The sequence below is a fragment of the Juglans microcarpa x Juglans regia genome, chromosome 6D (assembly GCF_004785595.1).
Source record: "Juglans microcarpa x Juglans regia isolate MS1-56 chromosome 6D, Jm3101_v1.0, whole genome shotgun sequence".
Classification (NCBI taxonomy): domain Eukaryota; kingdom Viridiplantae; phylum Streptophyta; class Magnoliopsida; order Fagales; family Juglandaceae; genus Juglans; species Juglans microcarpa x Juglans regia.
The window spans coordinates 34,592,633-34,608,457 of NC_054604.1; the positions used below are offsets into that span (position 1 = coordinate 34,592,633).

The following is a 15,825-nucleotide window of genomic DNA, read 5'->3' on the forward strand; positions in this document are numbered from 1 at the left end:
AGTGGAGATCAAGGCCATGCATGCATGCTCCCTATTAATATATATACATGAAAAACGTTACTTTGTTGTTTATGTTTTGTTCCCTCACTTTGACTACTCGTCTATTTATTTTTATTTTTATTTTTTCACTTAATGAATAAAGAAATCATTTTTAGTGTAATGATGTATTTTTTTTATTTTTAAAAATATTCAAAACTATTAAAAAATTATGAAAACAAAAAAAATAAAAAATAAAAATACAAGTTTGTAAGCCGCCAGCGGTGCGAGCACTCGTATATAGATATGGCTTCAAAGTGATAATATATATATATATATATATATAAATATATATTTATATATATATATATAGCATGTGCTAACTCATGCATGAGTACTACCCCATTCCATATGAGGAAAAAATATAATAATTTGTGTAAAATAAATAAATTACACAAGTTCCACGTCTAACTAGCTATTTATTAATTAAATTTTATTTTTATAATTGATTAAAAAAGAGTAATTATAAATTGAGTTTATTTATTTTTTCAACAAACAAATTATAATATTGTGACCTGAGAAGCAGATCGAAAATGATCAGTTCCAACATCTGCACGTACACGAATATGGTGAGAAGCATGCGATCCCACCCTCGTCCTTATCAGTGCACGTGGTAAGTACCATACGTTGTCTCTCTGTCGTCTGTCCTTTTTAAATCCATTTTTTAGGTTAAAGATTTCGTGTACGAGATTGTGACATGCGGCGTTGATTTTTCTTCCTCGTGCTCAAAGAGAACAACCAAAACCCCAAATGACATCATCGATGGTTAATGTTATATTTAATTTAATTTTTTTTTTATCCAGCAATCCCAATCACATTATTTATTAATAATTATTATTATACTTTGACTTACACAGATTTGGAGAATTAGATAAAACATAAAATTTCTATTTGACTTCATTTCATTTAATTTCATTTATTATTAAATATAATTTAAATACAAAATTTTTAAATTAATTATTACAATTTTTTTCAAACTTTCAAATAAAAAATAAAAAACAATTCTAACTTTTTCAAATTTTCAAATAAAAATTATATTATAAAATTATATTATTATATTAACTTTATAATATTTTTATTAACTTTTTTTTCTTTTCTCTCAAAATTTAAAAAATACTAAATTCAAATTATCGTACTATTATTTATAAATTATTTTATTATTATTTATAAAATTATCATTTCAATTCACTTTCCAAACAAGGCCTTATCTAAATAAAGATAGAAATGAAATGAAACCAGATAGAATGTGATTGAAACGGAATGAAATGAAATGAGATAGAAAATTTATATTTTATTTAAGTCCCAAACCTGCCTGATACAAGTATTAATAAATAATGTGATTGGGATTGCTGGATAAAAAAAAAAAATAATTAATTTCTTTTGTTGAAAAATCTACAAACAAATCCAATCAATCAATAGTAGTAGGCATGCTCAGTGCGTTAACATTCAAGGCCAAGCCCAACTTGGCCCAAGCTCAGATATTATTACATTTCTGCAACACGAGTTTTTCTTAAAAAACGGGGGGAGGGGGGGGGTTGGAATATACAGATACCCATATGTGGCCCGTGAGAAAGGAAAATTGTACGTAGCATGCCATACGTGTAAACTCTAAGGAATTAGTTATGGAAAGTCCATATCGATAATACCCTTTTCAATCACTCTAATGGGCTAAGATTGATTTGCTAGGAGACTTGGGGTATCACGTCATTGGAATCCTGGTAGTATAAATGCTGATACTTTCTTAAAAGTATCTGTTTGGAAGCACGGAAATGATAGGAATCTCCCACAGCCACAAGGCCAGTGCAATAAGATGATGCTCCATTCCATGTTATCATCCGGTCAGAACTCAGTAGTTGTATTTTTCCTGTACTCCTCGTGGCCGTGAAAAAAACAAAAAAAAAAAAAAAAACACTCAAGCCTAGGTTGTTTGGAAAACATAGCCCATATTATCTTATACTGCCTCAAAATTTCTTAAAATTTATTTTGATAATATGTTTCGTACACCAATCACCATTCTCACAATGCAAGAAGAGTGGAGACTCAACATTCATCAAACACCCACGATGCTTAAGCCAGTTTCTAGCTTTTAGAGAGAATTTCAGTGTATAAAAGATTGTAAGTCTGTAATTCTAACTTGGTGCTCAGATTTTATATTGTCTGTCGAGGTGGTCCTACCTATCCCACGTTAGAAGTGTCTGTCTTTCGCATCTGTTACAACGTTGTCGTCTTTAATGTGGCGCGGCCTCCCAAGTCCACGTCCTTATGGCAGGTTGACGAGTATCAAACGCAGAGTATAAAGAATGAAGAAGAGCTGTTCGAGAAAATGCTTAAGACAGAGTCTGATTTGCTTTCGAAAACTCTCGCTTGTTTTTTTCTTCTTCTATTACAGTAATGTATTTATAGAAATTACAAGTATACACTTTGATTTCTTTTCCATGTACAAAAGACAGCTGTCCTATGGAAAGTACGTCTGTTATACTTTATTCCTCTGCCATCGTAGGTTTGCTACACACATGTGTAGAGCGGCTGTGTTGAGCTGAAGAGCGGTTGTATTGCTCTGAAGGGGTCTGAAATGAAGAGGCAGCAGTGCTAAGTGCTTCAGCAAATTGAGAGGAGGCAGATGCCTTAATACCCTCCCGCGATTCAAGCGGCACATTGGCAAGTGTGAGGCTTAATCGTAGCTGAAGAAATCTGTTGGTAGAGAGGGGCTTAGTCAAGATGTTAGCAAGATGGTCTGTGCTGGACAGAAAGGAGACTTGAAGTGTTTTTGCAGCAACCCTCTCACGCACAAAGTGATAGTCAAGCTCGACGTGTTTGGTACGGGCATGAAGTACAAGATTCATTGACAAATATGTTGCTCCTAAATTATCACACCACAAGACAGGAGAATCAGACAGAAAAATACCAAGTTCTTTTAACAGTGACTGAACCCAAATAACTTCGCATGCCGTGTTGGCAACGAATTTATACTCAGCCTCGGTTGACGAGCGAGCAATGGTTGCTTGTTTTTTTTTAACCCCAAGAAACTAGATTAGCACCAAGATATACACAAAAACCTCTTGTAGACTTCCGATCATCTGGGCATCCGGTCCAGTCAGCATCAGAGAAGGCATAATTTTTTACAAAAGATGAGTGAGACAAAAATAAGCCTAAGTGTTGAGTATTTTGAAGATAACGCAAAATTCTTTTTACTGCCTGCCAGTGTGAATTTCTAGGGCTGTGCATGTACTGGCAGACTTTGTTAACAGCATAAGACAAGTCAGGACGAATAAAGGCTAAATACTAAAGACTCTTAACAATTATGTCATCAACATAAATTAGAATATAAATGCAGTCAGAGTTAGTTTGCAATATGAACAGCGAACTATCAGATCGAGAAGCATGAAAACCTAAATGAAGCAATTTATCAGTGAGTTTTGCAAACCAGGCCCGATGGGCCTGTTTTAAACCATAGAGAGATTTTTTTAGCGTACAAACATGTGTGGGATGATCATAATTGATGAAACCCGGCGGTTGTTGCATGAAGACAGCCTCCTCAAGGTCCCCGTGTAAGAAGGCGTTCTGCACATCAAATTGATGGAGTGGCCATTCGGACGTGACAACAAGAGCAAGAAGGACTCGGATTGTGACGGGCTTGACGACAGGGCTAAAGGTTTCTGAGAAATCAACTCCAGGTTGTTGATGAAATCCCTTTGCAACAAGCCATGCTTTACGGCGTTCTAAGGTTCCATCAGCGTACCTTTTGGTCTTCAAGACCCATTTTGAACCTAAGACATTGAGATTGGGGGTGAAAGGGACCAAGTCCCAGGTTTGGTTTTTTAAGAGGGCATGGAACTCGATCTACATAGCAGATCTCCATTCCGGATATTTGGAGGCTTTCGAAAATGAAGAGGGTTCTTCGGGAGGTGGAAGGTTCGAAGAATGAGAGAAAGGTAGAGTTGCCGTGAGAGATAGAGAGGGTCGGGGTGGAGGCCAAGGGATGGTGCCGTCTGTACGTTGTTTGGGACAGTGCTTGAGAACTTGTGAGCGAGTGACCATGGGGTGAGGAGGAGGTGGTAAGGGAAGCTGAGAGGGGGCAGAAGGTTGTTGAGTGAGGAGAGGAGAAGGCGAGTTTGAGGGACTGTGAGGGCTCGAGGGATTGAAGTTGGCGGTGGCAGAAGGTAAATGTGAGGTAGGGTTCTGAGAGGAAGAAGGAATGAATGTGGGTTTTGATGGGCTTTGGGCCGAGGACGTGGGTGAAAGGGTAGATTGTATGGGCTGAGATGGCAAGATGTCCATTTGAGGGAAGGGAGTGATAAAAACAGGTGTGAGGGGGGGACAATGGGCCTGTTAGGAACCGAAGTATCAGGATTGAGAGGTGCAGCAAATGGAAAACAATTTTCATTAAACACAACATCCCGGGAAATATATGTACGACCAGAGGGAATGTGATAACAAAAATAGCCCTTGTGATCTGGGCTATAGCACATAAAGACACACATTTTGGATCTTGGGTCAAGTTTATGATTATTGAAAGGTCTTAAGTTGGGCCAACAAGAAGATCCAAAAACTCGAAGAAAGAGATAGTCTGGAGGATGGCCCATTAAGACTTCGAAAGGAGATTTGTTGTTGAGTAGGGGGTTGGCATGCGGTTGATTAAGAAAGTGGCCGTTTGAAAAGCTTTGGCCCAAAATTTTTGTGGGATGGATGCATGAGAGAGCAAAGCGAGTCCGGTCTCAACAATGTGACGGTGGCGTCTCTCAATACTCCCATTTTGTTGGTGAGAGTAAGGGCAAGAAACACGATGAATAATTCCTCGGGATTGAAAAATAGGTCGCAAAGGACGAAACTCTCCTCCCTAATCAGTTTGAATAGAGACAACATTCTTAGAAAAAAACATTACTCACATATTGGAGGAAATCAAGAATAATTGAAGAAATATTGGACTTAGATTGCATTGGAAAAAATCACAGATATTTGGAATGATCATCTAAGATGGACAAATAAAAACGACATGAATTACTAGATAAAACTGGGGCAGGGTCCCATACATCAGCAAAAAGTAACTTGAAAGGTTCAGAGGAGGTAGTGGGAGATATCGGGTGAGGAAGTGCATGAGCCTTTGCTGTTGTGCAGCTTGGACAGAAAGTTGGCTCACGAGTGGAGGTGGTAGGAAGACTAAAACGCTGGATGGTAAGATTGGTAACACGGGTCGAAGGGTGACCAAGCCTTTGGTGCCACTGAGTTGTAGAAGTACGGGAACCCAAAAAGGCTTTTAGAGAAGATGTAGATGGCGATCGAGATGCAGTAATGGTGGATGGCAGAACATAAAGCCTGTCTTCAACGAGTCCCTTGAGTAGAACCGCCTGGGTAGCCAAATCCTTCACAAAAAAAAAAAAAGACTCTGAAATTCAAAGTACACATGATTGTCAAGGCAAAATTGTCGAACAAAGAGTAAATTTCTAGAAATGGAAGGCACATGAAGTAGATTATGAAGAAAGAATTTGCCAGAGGGAGAGTTAAGTTGAGCCGAGCCCGAGTGCTTGATGGGTATGGTGGAGCCATCACCGATGCTCACTTGGTCGGAGCCCTGGTATGGTGTGGAATCCAAATTCAGAGAGGCTAAATCTGCAGTGAAGTAATGAGTTGTAGCGGAGTCAGGAAACCAGTTGGACGTCGAAGCATGAGGGGGCAGTGCTGTGAAGTTTGCTGTGAGAGAGGATGGCGCAAGGGCCTGATAAGCATGGTCAAAGCGGTAATAACAAGTAAGAGCTGTGTGCCCTGCCTTGTTACACACTCGGCAATAGAGACGCGTATCAAGTTGGCTCTAAAAATAGTTGGATGAAGAGGCAGCAGTGTTGCGTCCACCGGCTGAGTGAATACGGCCACGACGACCACCACGAAAAGGAGAGTTGCGGCCCCTATGGGAGGACTGAGAACCTGTAGAAAACTTGGAAGTGATAGTGTTAGTAGAAAAATGAGGACCCGAAAGCAAACTTTGAGTCTGATGGGCCAAACGAGATTCATGGTTGAGCAAGAAGCTATAAATTTGGTGCGGTGAGAGAGGGTTTGGACGAGTGGTTAAAGACGTAACCAAGGACTCATATTCAGTCCCAAGGCCAGCGAGCAGATAAACGGAAAATTATTGGTCCGTAAGGGTATGACCAGCAGCCCCTAAGGAGGAGAAGAGAGATTTGGCTTTATTGTAATAGTTGGTGATGGATTCAGAGCCTTTGCGTAGAGTAGCAAGCTGGTATTGGGTATGAAACACATGGGCATTGGATTTGGCCGAGAATAAGTTTTGGAGTGTAGTCCAAACTTCATGGGACGTGATGCAATCTAAAACTTGGGAAAGGACCGAGTCCGAAAGAGAAAAGTTAAGGATGGATATGAGCAACTGATCTTGTAAGACCCATTTCGTTTGCTCGGGGTTCGGATTTCTATCAAGAAAGGCTATGGGAGAAGGAATAGAGCCATCAACATAGCCAAAGAGTTGATGGCCTTTCAAGAAGGGCACGATCTGTGCTTTCCAGAGGAGGAAGTTTTTAATGTTAAGTTTGATGTTTACAAATTGTGTAGCAGACGAGATGTTGGTGGGTGGGTGGGAAATTTTTTCTGGAGTTGTCATTTTGTTGGTTTGGACGTTAGTCACTGGCTCTCTGATACCATATCAAACGCAGAGTATAAAGAATGAAGAAGAGGTGTTCGAGAAAATGCTTAAGACAGAGTCTGATTTGCTTTCGAAAACTCTCGCTTGTTTTTTTCTTATTCTATTACAGTAATGTATTTATAGCAATTACAAGTATACACTTTGATTTCTTTTCCATGTACAATAGACAGCTGTCCTATGGAAAGTATGTCTGTTATACTTTATTCCTCTGCCATCGTAGGTTTGCTACACACATGTGTAGAGCGGCTGTGTTGAGCTGAAGAGCGGCTGTATTGCTTTGAAGGGGTCTGAAATGAAGAGGTAGTAGTGCGAAGTGCTTCAGCAGATTGAGAGGAGGCAGATGCCTTAATAACGAGGTAGCCGCCTTCTGTGTGCTCTGTCAAGGACATGAAGCAGTACCAGAACCCCTATTCGTCTTCCGTGTCTACCCTTGAGAACAGTGTGACACTTCCACTACGTGCTTGCAGGGCGATGTCAGAAATGTTGACGTCTCATCATTCCATGCCTACTATCTTTCCGCATGGGCACTAGGCCTCTTTCTCCTTTCGCTGGTTTGTGCATCAATCACATTTTAGCTCATTGGATAAATGGGCTCTTTGGGATAAATTATACAAACACTTTTTAATTTTAAATTTTTTATCTAATCATTATTTAGTATTTATAACTTTTACAAACTTTTAAACAAAACACAAAAAATAATTCAATATTTTTAAATCTCGAAACAAACATAATATTAAAAAATTGTATTCAAACAATATTTTAACTTTACAACATTTTTATTGGATTTGTTTTGCTTATTTCCCTAAATTCCCTAAACTATTTTAACTCAAATAATTTTATTATTATTTACAAATACTTTCATTAGAATCATTACTATTAACAAATGTTTCATCTCAACTTAATCCTTGATAATCCCATACTCTTAACATTTTCAGTGTTTGTGATTGATGCATGCAAGTCTGGTTAACCTGTTACACTTGCAAAGTTTAAAGTATCGTTTATTTTTATAATTATTATCATTTTATCTGATAATTATAATTTTTTTAATTATAAAATAAAAATAATATTTTATTAATATTTTAATCAATTTTTATTTTTATCTTAATTCCTGTTTAGAAAAAGCCCATAAACGGAACAAAATGCCGGTCTCCAAAAGAAGAGAGAGAGTATGACGTGTCAAGATCAAGGACGAACTGGACGGTGGCAGATCATAAATTATTGGTGTGGACCGCAAGATTATTGCGAACAGCGGCTGCCATAGGTGGGCGTACTGCTCATCAGAGCTTTAAGCAATGGGCCAGCCGTGGTGGCCATAAGTCAGTGACCCGCACTACAACGCGCCGTATGTGGAGGCGGCGGGGGATGACCTACGACTGTCGTCACGCGCGATCCGCAAGGCCGACGCGATCTCTCTCGATCGACGTGAAAATAATATTATAAAGATCTAGAAAAGAAAACAATTTTATAAATTAAATAAATAAAAAACTCCTTTTTTGGGAAAAATAAAAAGCTATCAAATGATGAAATACAGAAAAAGGAAAGTCTTTTACGTCAAAAAGTCAACTCAGTCGAGGTTGTGTGCTCTACTGCAAAGTCTGAAACCAGAGAGAGCAATTTACTTCGTTGGATTCGTAATGAACCGGCCGGCTTAAACGAGGGTCTGTGCGGTTCAATTACATCCACAATGACGGTTTTTTTTTTTTTTTTTTTTTTTTTAAGATTTTGTTGGGTAAATACTGCTACAAATTTTGTAGGAAAATGCATGAAAATGGGTGGCGACAAAGAAATACACAAGGGGGGATTGGAGGGATGATTTGATGTAAAGCTGAAAGTGGAGCTGTGCAATCAAAATCCGAGCATGATGTGTCAAAATCCCATTGCATCAATCCCTCCCAACGCCATTGATTGTGATGGATGGATGGGATTGTTCAATGCAAACATATGCATGCTTAATTTAATCATTTCCTCGGTTGAAATCCTGATCCTAATTATTTAAAAAAAAAATAGAGAAATCATTTATTTTTATTTTGAACTCACACAGCTTCAGAACTCGTGTAAAATTTAATTAATAAAATGAACTACATTTATAGCACACAGTGTCGCTTCTTCTTTCGAAAAAACTACTTTTTCTCTCAAATTGTACCACTTTACTTTCGCTCGATAAATTTTTTTCTTCTATTTAATAATTAAAAAAATGATTTTAAATATATAAATACATTAAAAAATTAAGAACAGAAAAATGAAAAAAGGATTGAAAACTTGAAAACCAACTGACAGTGAGGTAGAGCAACTCTTCCTATACTCTAGGAAAGGAAGATAAAAAATAGCCACGTTTTAAATTTTATCAGACGGTCAAATAGGGCGGTTATAATGGAGTTTTTTTAGTAGTTTATTTTGAGCTTTTTTCTTTTGCCCCATTCTTTTTTTTATTTGTTTTTTAGTTTTTTTAAAATATTGTTTAATAATATTATGATTTTTTTAAATATTAAAAAGTGTTAAAAAATGATGTGATTTTTTTAAAAAAGAAAAAAATTCACAATATTATTAAATAATATTTTCTTAATCACTAATTAAAAAAACTAAAAAAATAAAAAAAAAGGAATCGGAAAAAAAAAGGAGCCCAAAACGGGATGTCTAGCATTTCTCATAAATAAATTTTTGTAAAAATGAATCTTATTAAAAAGAAATGTATAAAAAATACTATTTTTTGTCTATGGAATTAATTATTATTTTACAAATAACTTATATAAAACTTGTCTATTTGAAACTTGTACCTAATATTATTTTTCTAGAGATCTCCAAAATTCATTTAATGGTTTCATTGGACGAGAAACTTGATAAAATATATATTTAGTATAATTTGTTTCAAAAAATATTTATTGAGATTTGAATTTATTAAATTAAAATTTGTAATTCAAGTGATATAAAATGTGTAATCTATTTAAGAATAAAATAACTGGTTTTTAATGTTAAATCAATAAATCCATTTCAAGACTATTTTTTTTCCCCTTTTTGTTAACATTTTCTTTATTTTGAAAACTTTTGTACGGAGCTGGGCCTATAGAACAGGAAAAATGATATACACAAGCATCCAATCCACAAATCCCACATAAATTCTTTATAAAAAAGTTGACCACATCTTGAAAAAATTTGTAAAATTTAATTGTTTAATTTTTTTATGAGGTCCATAATTTTACAAAATATTTGTATAAATTTGTAAAGTAGATAAAGGCATTGGACTTGATACTCACCATGATGAGGTTTTACTTCCTATGCAGAGAACAGAATATATTTGCTACGTATGGACATGGTCATGTATTTGTTCTTATGCTGTCACTTATATTGGGAATTTTGCAAGTTTTTTTTTTTCTTTTTTAAAAAAATCTGAAGCGGAATACGATCAATCAATTTAAGGTTATGTTTGGTAAATAAAATAGTCTCAAATTACTTAACTACAATTTACAAACTATTTATTATTTTTTTTACTACTATTTACTATTTATTAATTTTAAATTATTATTAACAGATCATCAGAGATTATCAAGTCATGTAAACATAATCAGAGAGGTGGAACGAATGAGATTGGTAATAGTCTGATAGAATTCAATATCTCACTCGCTTTCCCACACGATATTCACTGTTTACTTAGCATGATGATCAGGAACATCAACATGCAGCGGCACAAGTACAGCCACAGTACTCCCGCCTTGTGTATCTTTTGCTATAAGAACGATCGCAAAGGAATTAGTAGAACAGAAAAAAATCCATATAAATTAGATAGATAACAACGTGATCGTACATTATCTTGCATTAAGGCATGCAGAGAACGTACATAAAAGAAAGAAAATAATGCGTGTAAAAAAATATGTCTGGGTACGTGCTTCAGGCAATTATCCCAGCCATTCCAATAGCTACGAAGGCCACGAAAAGCAGCTTAGAACATGAGGGCGGGCGGGTAAACTTTCATTTTTCCGCAGCTTGCTTACAACTTGTTTGTCTTGTGCGCAAAACTGTTGCTGTACGCTCTGTATCATAAAAGTGCCATGTGTATCACTTGCTAGCGAAAGTAAGAATGGGAGCAGTGATTAAAAAAAAGAAAAATTTTATTTATCATTTCAGACACTATACATTATATTTTTTTTTACTAAATATGTCGAATGATGATTAGAAATATTTAATAAGTTTAAAAAATTAAAATAAAAAAATATATTGTGTAATATATAGAAATAATAAATAGTAAAGAAGTGAAATCATATCATCTGATTGGTTGTAGCAACTATATATGCTCTTCGAACTTCGTCTCCTGGACGTCAATATCCAAACAAATGGACAAATGCCCGAAAACAGAGACGATAATCAGTGTATCTCAGAGAGAAACAGTATCTCAGAGAGAGAGAAGTACCAAAAGCAAGACTGGGGAGGAGAAACAAGATGGCGTGTGATAAGAATGGCTTGGCTGTGTCTATTTGATTATTTAATACATGTACTGTGCTGACAGAGGAGATATGAAACAGCTTTATTGATATATATACACGGTGAAAGTCTCTTTCTTTCTTTCTTTTTATCTTCCCCCCCCCCCCCCTCTCTCTCTCTCTCTCTCTCTCTCTCTCTCTCACAATAGGTCCTCTCTCCACTCTCATTAAACTACTTTTTGTTCCCTTGCCTCCATTTTCTTCACTGACAGGGGAATACCTGCACATTTTCTCACGCACGCACGCATACTCAAAGCAGAACCCCAAGCCCACTCCCTCAGACACATACATCACTCCCTTTCTCTCTCTACCCCGTCCAGCTATGTGGATATGATAAGGGCCTTGTCAGAGTAGCGGAGAGAGAGTGGTGAGAGGAACAGAAGAGGACAGGGCAGAGAAATCAGACAATTTTTTTGCAGCCATACCATACCTTATTATTTCGCCTTTTCCCCTCTGCCATCCGATTCATCAAATATCTGTGAAAAGCCCATATAACAATCTCTGGCTCAACCAAACCAAACCACCCAACTCCTCCTCCCATTTGATTTCGCCTTTTGAGTTCGTAAACCCCTGTCGTCCTCTCATTTGATTTTCACCGATTATTGAAGATTCGGAAGCAATATTCTCGCCTGCTGGGTTCTTTATAACCCTCGCAAAGCTCATCAAACTCTTTGGGTTTTTTTGCTCTCTAAGCTTCTTTCGTTTGTTACTTTTAACTTTCTTTCCATGGAGTCTTATTGCTATATCGATAACGGTCACGCCAACTTGCCTCCTGGATTTCGTTTTCACCCAACTGATGAAGAACTGATCACATACTACCTTCTCAAGAAAGTTTTAGACAGTAATTTCACCGGCCGAGCCATTACTGAAGTTGACCTCAACAAGTGTGAACCATGGGAGCTACCTGGTAATTTTTTCTTTTCATAACCAGCTCAATTCAACTCACAAACAAGACTCCTGAGTTTGAAAAGTTTGTAAAAATCTCAAATCTTTTATTTTTGTCAGAGAAAGCGAAGATGGGAGAGAAAGAGTGGTACTTCTTCAGCCTTCGCGACCGCAAGTACCCAACTGGACTCAGAACAAACAGGGCTACTGAGGCTGGGTACTGGAAGGCTACTGGGAAAGATAGGGAGATTTACAGCTCAAAAACTGGTTCTCTTGTGGGAATGAAGAAGACGTTGGTGTTCTACAGAGGAAGAGCTCCAAAGGGAGAGAAGAGCAACTGGGTCATGCACGAGTACCGGCTTGAAGGCAAATTTGCTTACCATTACCTCTCCAGGAGCTCTAAGGTTCTCTCTCTCTCTCTCTCTCTCTCTCTCTCTCTCTCTCTCGGTGTTAAGACTGATTTGCACTTTCTAGCGCAAAGGTGTCGAAAACAGTCCTAGCGGTAACGTACTGGAGTCGAAGTAGTTGATCATACGCTTTATAAGCTATTGCATTGTATCTATGACCAGCGTTCTTGCAGTTACGTTTGGTGAGGTTAGCTCTATAATTTGGTTGTGCTATTGATAGATGTTGCTCATGTTCTGTACTCAGTAGCGGTTAATAAAACTGTTCCATCTGCTTAATTTAGAAGCTGTATGGTGGTACTCGGGCACTTTAGGTCTCAAGTTAATGGAGTAATGCTGGTCCTATCGCATATGCATGTCACCGAGTACTGTCTTGTTCTCTAATTTCAGCATATTGGAAAGCGAGATTTATGGCATCATTTCCGTTGCAGAAAATGTTAAAAGCTTTGCTCAGACATTGATGTTCGAAACTTCGAATCATAACGCTTCGCATTTTGAAAACTAGTACATTCTTCGGCCTCTTCAAACATTTTTAATGCATATGCAAGTTTTGTACGCTGCATGTTCTGTCTGGTTGTACCTCATTAGTAAAGCATTCATTTATGATCACCTGCTTGCAGGGAGCCCTTTGCAAGTTGCAAAACCTGCCCGCCTTCTCTCTCTCTCTCTCTCTCTCTCTCTCTCTCTTTCTCTCTCTCTTGCCATCAATCGGTGGATGACTGGTCGATGGCATCGCATGTCACTCATGTTTGGAAAGCATTGGTTTGCCATCCTCGGTAGTATGTGATTGTATATAAGGTCTGACCTTTCGAAATGATGGTCCACGCAATTTATCCGGTTGAGTTTTGCTATTTAAACAAGTAATTTGCGTATCTATTTATATATTAATATAAATGTTGTTATCTTTATATTTTAAATTTAAATTAAGATTATTTTTAATAAAATGTATTTTCTATTGAATGTTTACTCGTATTAATGGATAGAATTATTTACGATTGAATTTTTTCTCTCCGGTTATACAGTAACACTTGTATTGACGGGTGCATAGGTGCTAGCAAAATTTGAAAAGATAATGATAGCTTATCATCTTTTTCGTTCGATTCATGCCTTAAAATTAATTTTCGTGTTTATTTTTCGCTGTATGCCATTTACTGAATTAATTTTATTCATATAGGACGAGTGGGTCATATCCCGGGTGTTCCAGAAGAGCGGACCCGGCGTCGGCGCAGCCACCACCAGCGGCGGCGGTTGTGTTGGATCTAGGAAGTCCCGCCTCAGCTCTGCTATAAATCTGTATCCAGAACCCAGCTCACCCGCCTCGTTCTCACTCCCCCCGCTCCTTGATTCCTCTCCCTACCCATCTTCCACCGCCGCTTCCACTGCCACCCTTGACGACCGTGAAGGCTGCTCGTATGACAGCTCAATTTCCAGGGAGCACGTGTCCTGTTTCTCCACCATCGGCGCGGCAGCTGCCTCCGCTGCTGCCACCAACTTCAATCCCAGCTCTCATGACCTCGTTCTACCGCGGCCTTCGATTGCGTCAGTCGACCATTTCGCCCTATTCCCAAGAAATGTCGGGTTATCGGCGTTCCCGAGCCTGAGGTCGTTGCAGGAGAATCTTCAAGTTCCTTTCTTCTTGTCTCCGGGTTCGGCGTTGCCGCTCCACAGTGACTCAGCCGAGCTTGGTCTCTGCAGCTCAGCTGGTACATGGCCAATGCAGGAGGACCGAAAGGTCGACAGTAGCGATCGTGGGCCTGATGGCGGTAGAATTGGAATGGGTACCACTGAGCTTGACTGCATGTGGACCTACTAAAAAGCTTCGGGTTACGTTTCTTCGGCCTGAACAATTTGATAACGACGCTTATGTTCTATGTAGTAGTACTATTATTAGGGTTTTAAATTTCTGTCAGCATTTTCCTTTAAACTCCGAGTGGTTGTGCCGGTTAGCCTCTCGGTCTAATGGTGAAATGTCTGTATCGAGTCTGTTCCAAAGACTCGGGGAATATCCACGGCTAATACGGTGATCGTGATTCACTGCCCAGAAAGGTGGCTGTATCAATATTGCTTGTGCACGCTAAGTTATGAACCAGAACCTAAGTATGTAGTGGTTAATTAATTTGAGGTTGCTATTCTGTTGAAGTATTTGCAGTCTTTTTGTAGTTTTATGATGGCTTGGCAAGCTTTTATTTGGTGTAATTGTAGTGAATTATAAGTACTGATCCTTCGCTTATTGGTCGGATGCTTCTTGCTTCTCATGCATGTGGTTGAAAGCTAGCTGGACGTAGTAGAGCTTTCAAATACTGTTGTGGCGTTGATTAGTGCGTCTAGCTAGGGATGCATGCCTAGCTTCCTGTTGTTTTTGAAACATATAACGTATGTTGAACTCATGTTCGGCGGCTTTTGGACCAAATGATACATGCACGAAAGTTGCAATTGGACTGCTCGAGCTCAACTACATGGGAAGAAAGTATAAGTTTACGTGAAATAAATAATGTACATAATATTGTAAAATTATTTACAGATCTTACCGGCCACTTTGCGAAAATCTAGATGAATTCGTGATCATGAACGGTCCAAGTCTTGATTTGTGCATGGAATTCCTTTTCATTTGGGGTAGTATAATACTATATATAATGGTATTAATCCGAACGATTATGTACGGCCTCTTTTGTACGGTGTTCACCAATGTGGGAAGAAGCCTTAATGAGCACTTTGATCCAGTCATCAACAGCAGACACCCCCCCCCCCCCCCCCCCCCCCCCCCTGCTAGCTGCTAGTCTACTTGTGGATGTAGTTGAAGAATCAGAGTAATCCGTTTATTGGATAGTTCCAAAGGTCTATATGAGAATTTTAAAGGTAATAAAGAAAATAAAAAATAATGGTCCTGATCGGCCATTTATTGTGAATCATAGTTTATGTTTCTTCTTCCGTATGCTATAATATTAGTGAAGAAAAGATGTTGGAATGTTAGGGTCATGATCGTTCTGATGTGTAGCCGCTGGCTCTTGTGGATTTTTTTCCCTTAACCCAACTACCATACATTTTTTCAACGGCATTTAATAGGTTGGTTGAAGTTAGATTCACAGATCAGGGTCCGCAGCAGAGTTCACTTCCCCCACATGGATTTTGCAGGCGCAAAGAGACCAGCTTCTGAGAGTACTGTAACGTACGTGGCTCTTGGAATGGGACAGGTTTGGTGTGAGGGTAACACATGAAGGAAAGTAGGCTATTGACCAGTCTATATGCATAATGCAAGAACATGGCCTACCAGCTTGCTCCGAGAAAATATCATGGTCGACACTTCTCTAGGAGATAGAGCCGGCCCTAGATTTAGAGAGATACTCCTCATTCTCTCTGGAAACCACTACCAAATCATCAA

At 38.3% G+C, this 15,825-nt stretch overlaps 2 protein-coding genes across 2 annotated transcripts in view; one reads left to right on the forward strand and one right to left on the reverse strand.

Moving 5' to 3' along the window:
• LOC121234658 (D-amino-acid transaminase, chloroplastic-like) overlaps nt 1-14,000 on the reverse strand; it is a 31,430-nt gene extending 17,430 nt beyond the window's left edge. Inside the window, exons 1-2 of the mRNA XM_041130695.1 lie at nt 13,996-14,000; nt 11,654-11,662 (exon numbers count right to left, since the gene is read on the reverse strand). The gene's annotated coding sequence lies outside the window, so the exon portion shown is untranslated. The remainder of the gene's footprint in view (nt 1-11,653; nt 11,663-13,995) is intronic.
• Nucleotides 11,277-14,585, forward strand: LOC121234657 (protein CUP-SHAPED COTYLEDON 2-like). The gene is made up of 3 exons (XM_041130690.1): nt 11,277-12,064; nt 12,163-12,446; nt 13,621-14,585. Exons 1-3 carry the CDS (start codon nt 11,884-11,886, stop codon nt 14,257-14,259), a joined length of 1,104 nt encoding a protein of 367 aa, XP_040986624.1. The 5' UTR covers nt 11,277-11,883; the 3' UTR covers nt 14,260-14,585.
• The last annotated feature ends 1,240 nt before the right edge of the window (nt 14,586-15,825 follow it).

Excerpts from the sequence above, each read along its gene's own strand:
- LOC121234657 (XM_041130690.1), top strand. The coding sequence starts at position 11,884 with ATGGAGTCTTATTGCTATATCGATAACGGTCACGCCAACTTGCCTCCT. Across the intron at positions 12,065-12,162 it reads TGAACCATGGGAGCTACCTG|AGAAAGCGAAGATGGGAGAG; the intron begins GTAATTTTTTCT and ends TATTTTTGTCAG. Across the intron at positions 12,447-13,620 it reads ACCTCTCCAGGAGCTCTAAG|GACGAGTGGGTCATATCCCG; the intron begins GTTCTCTCTCTC and ends TTATTCATATAG.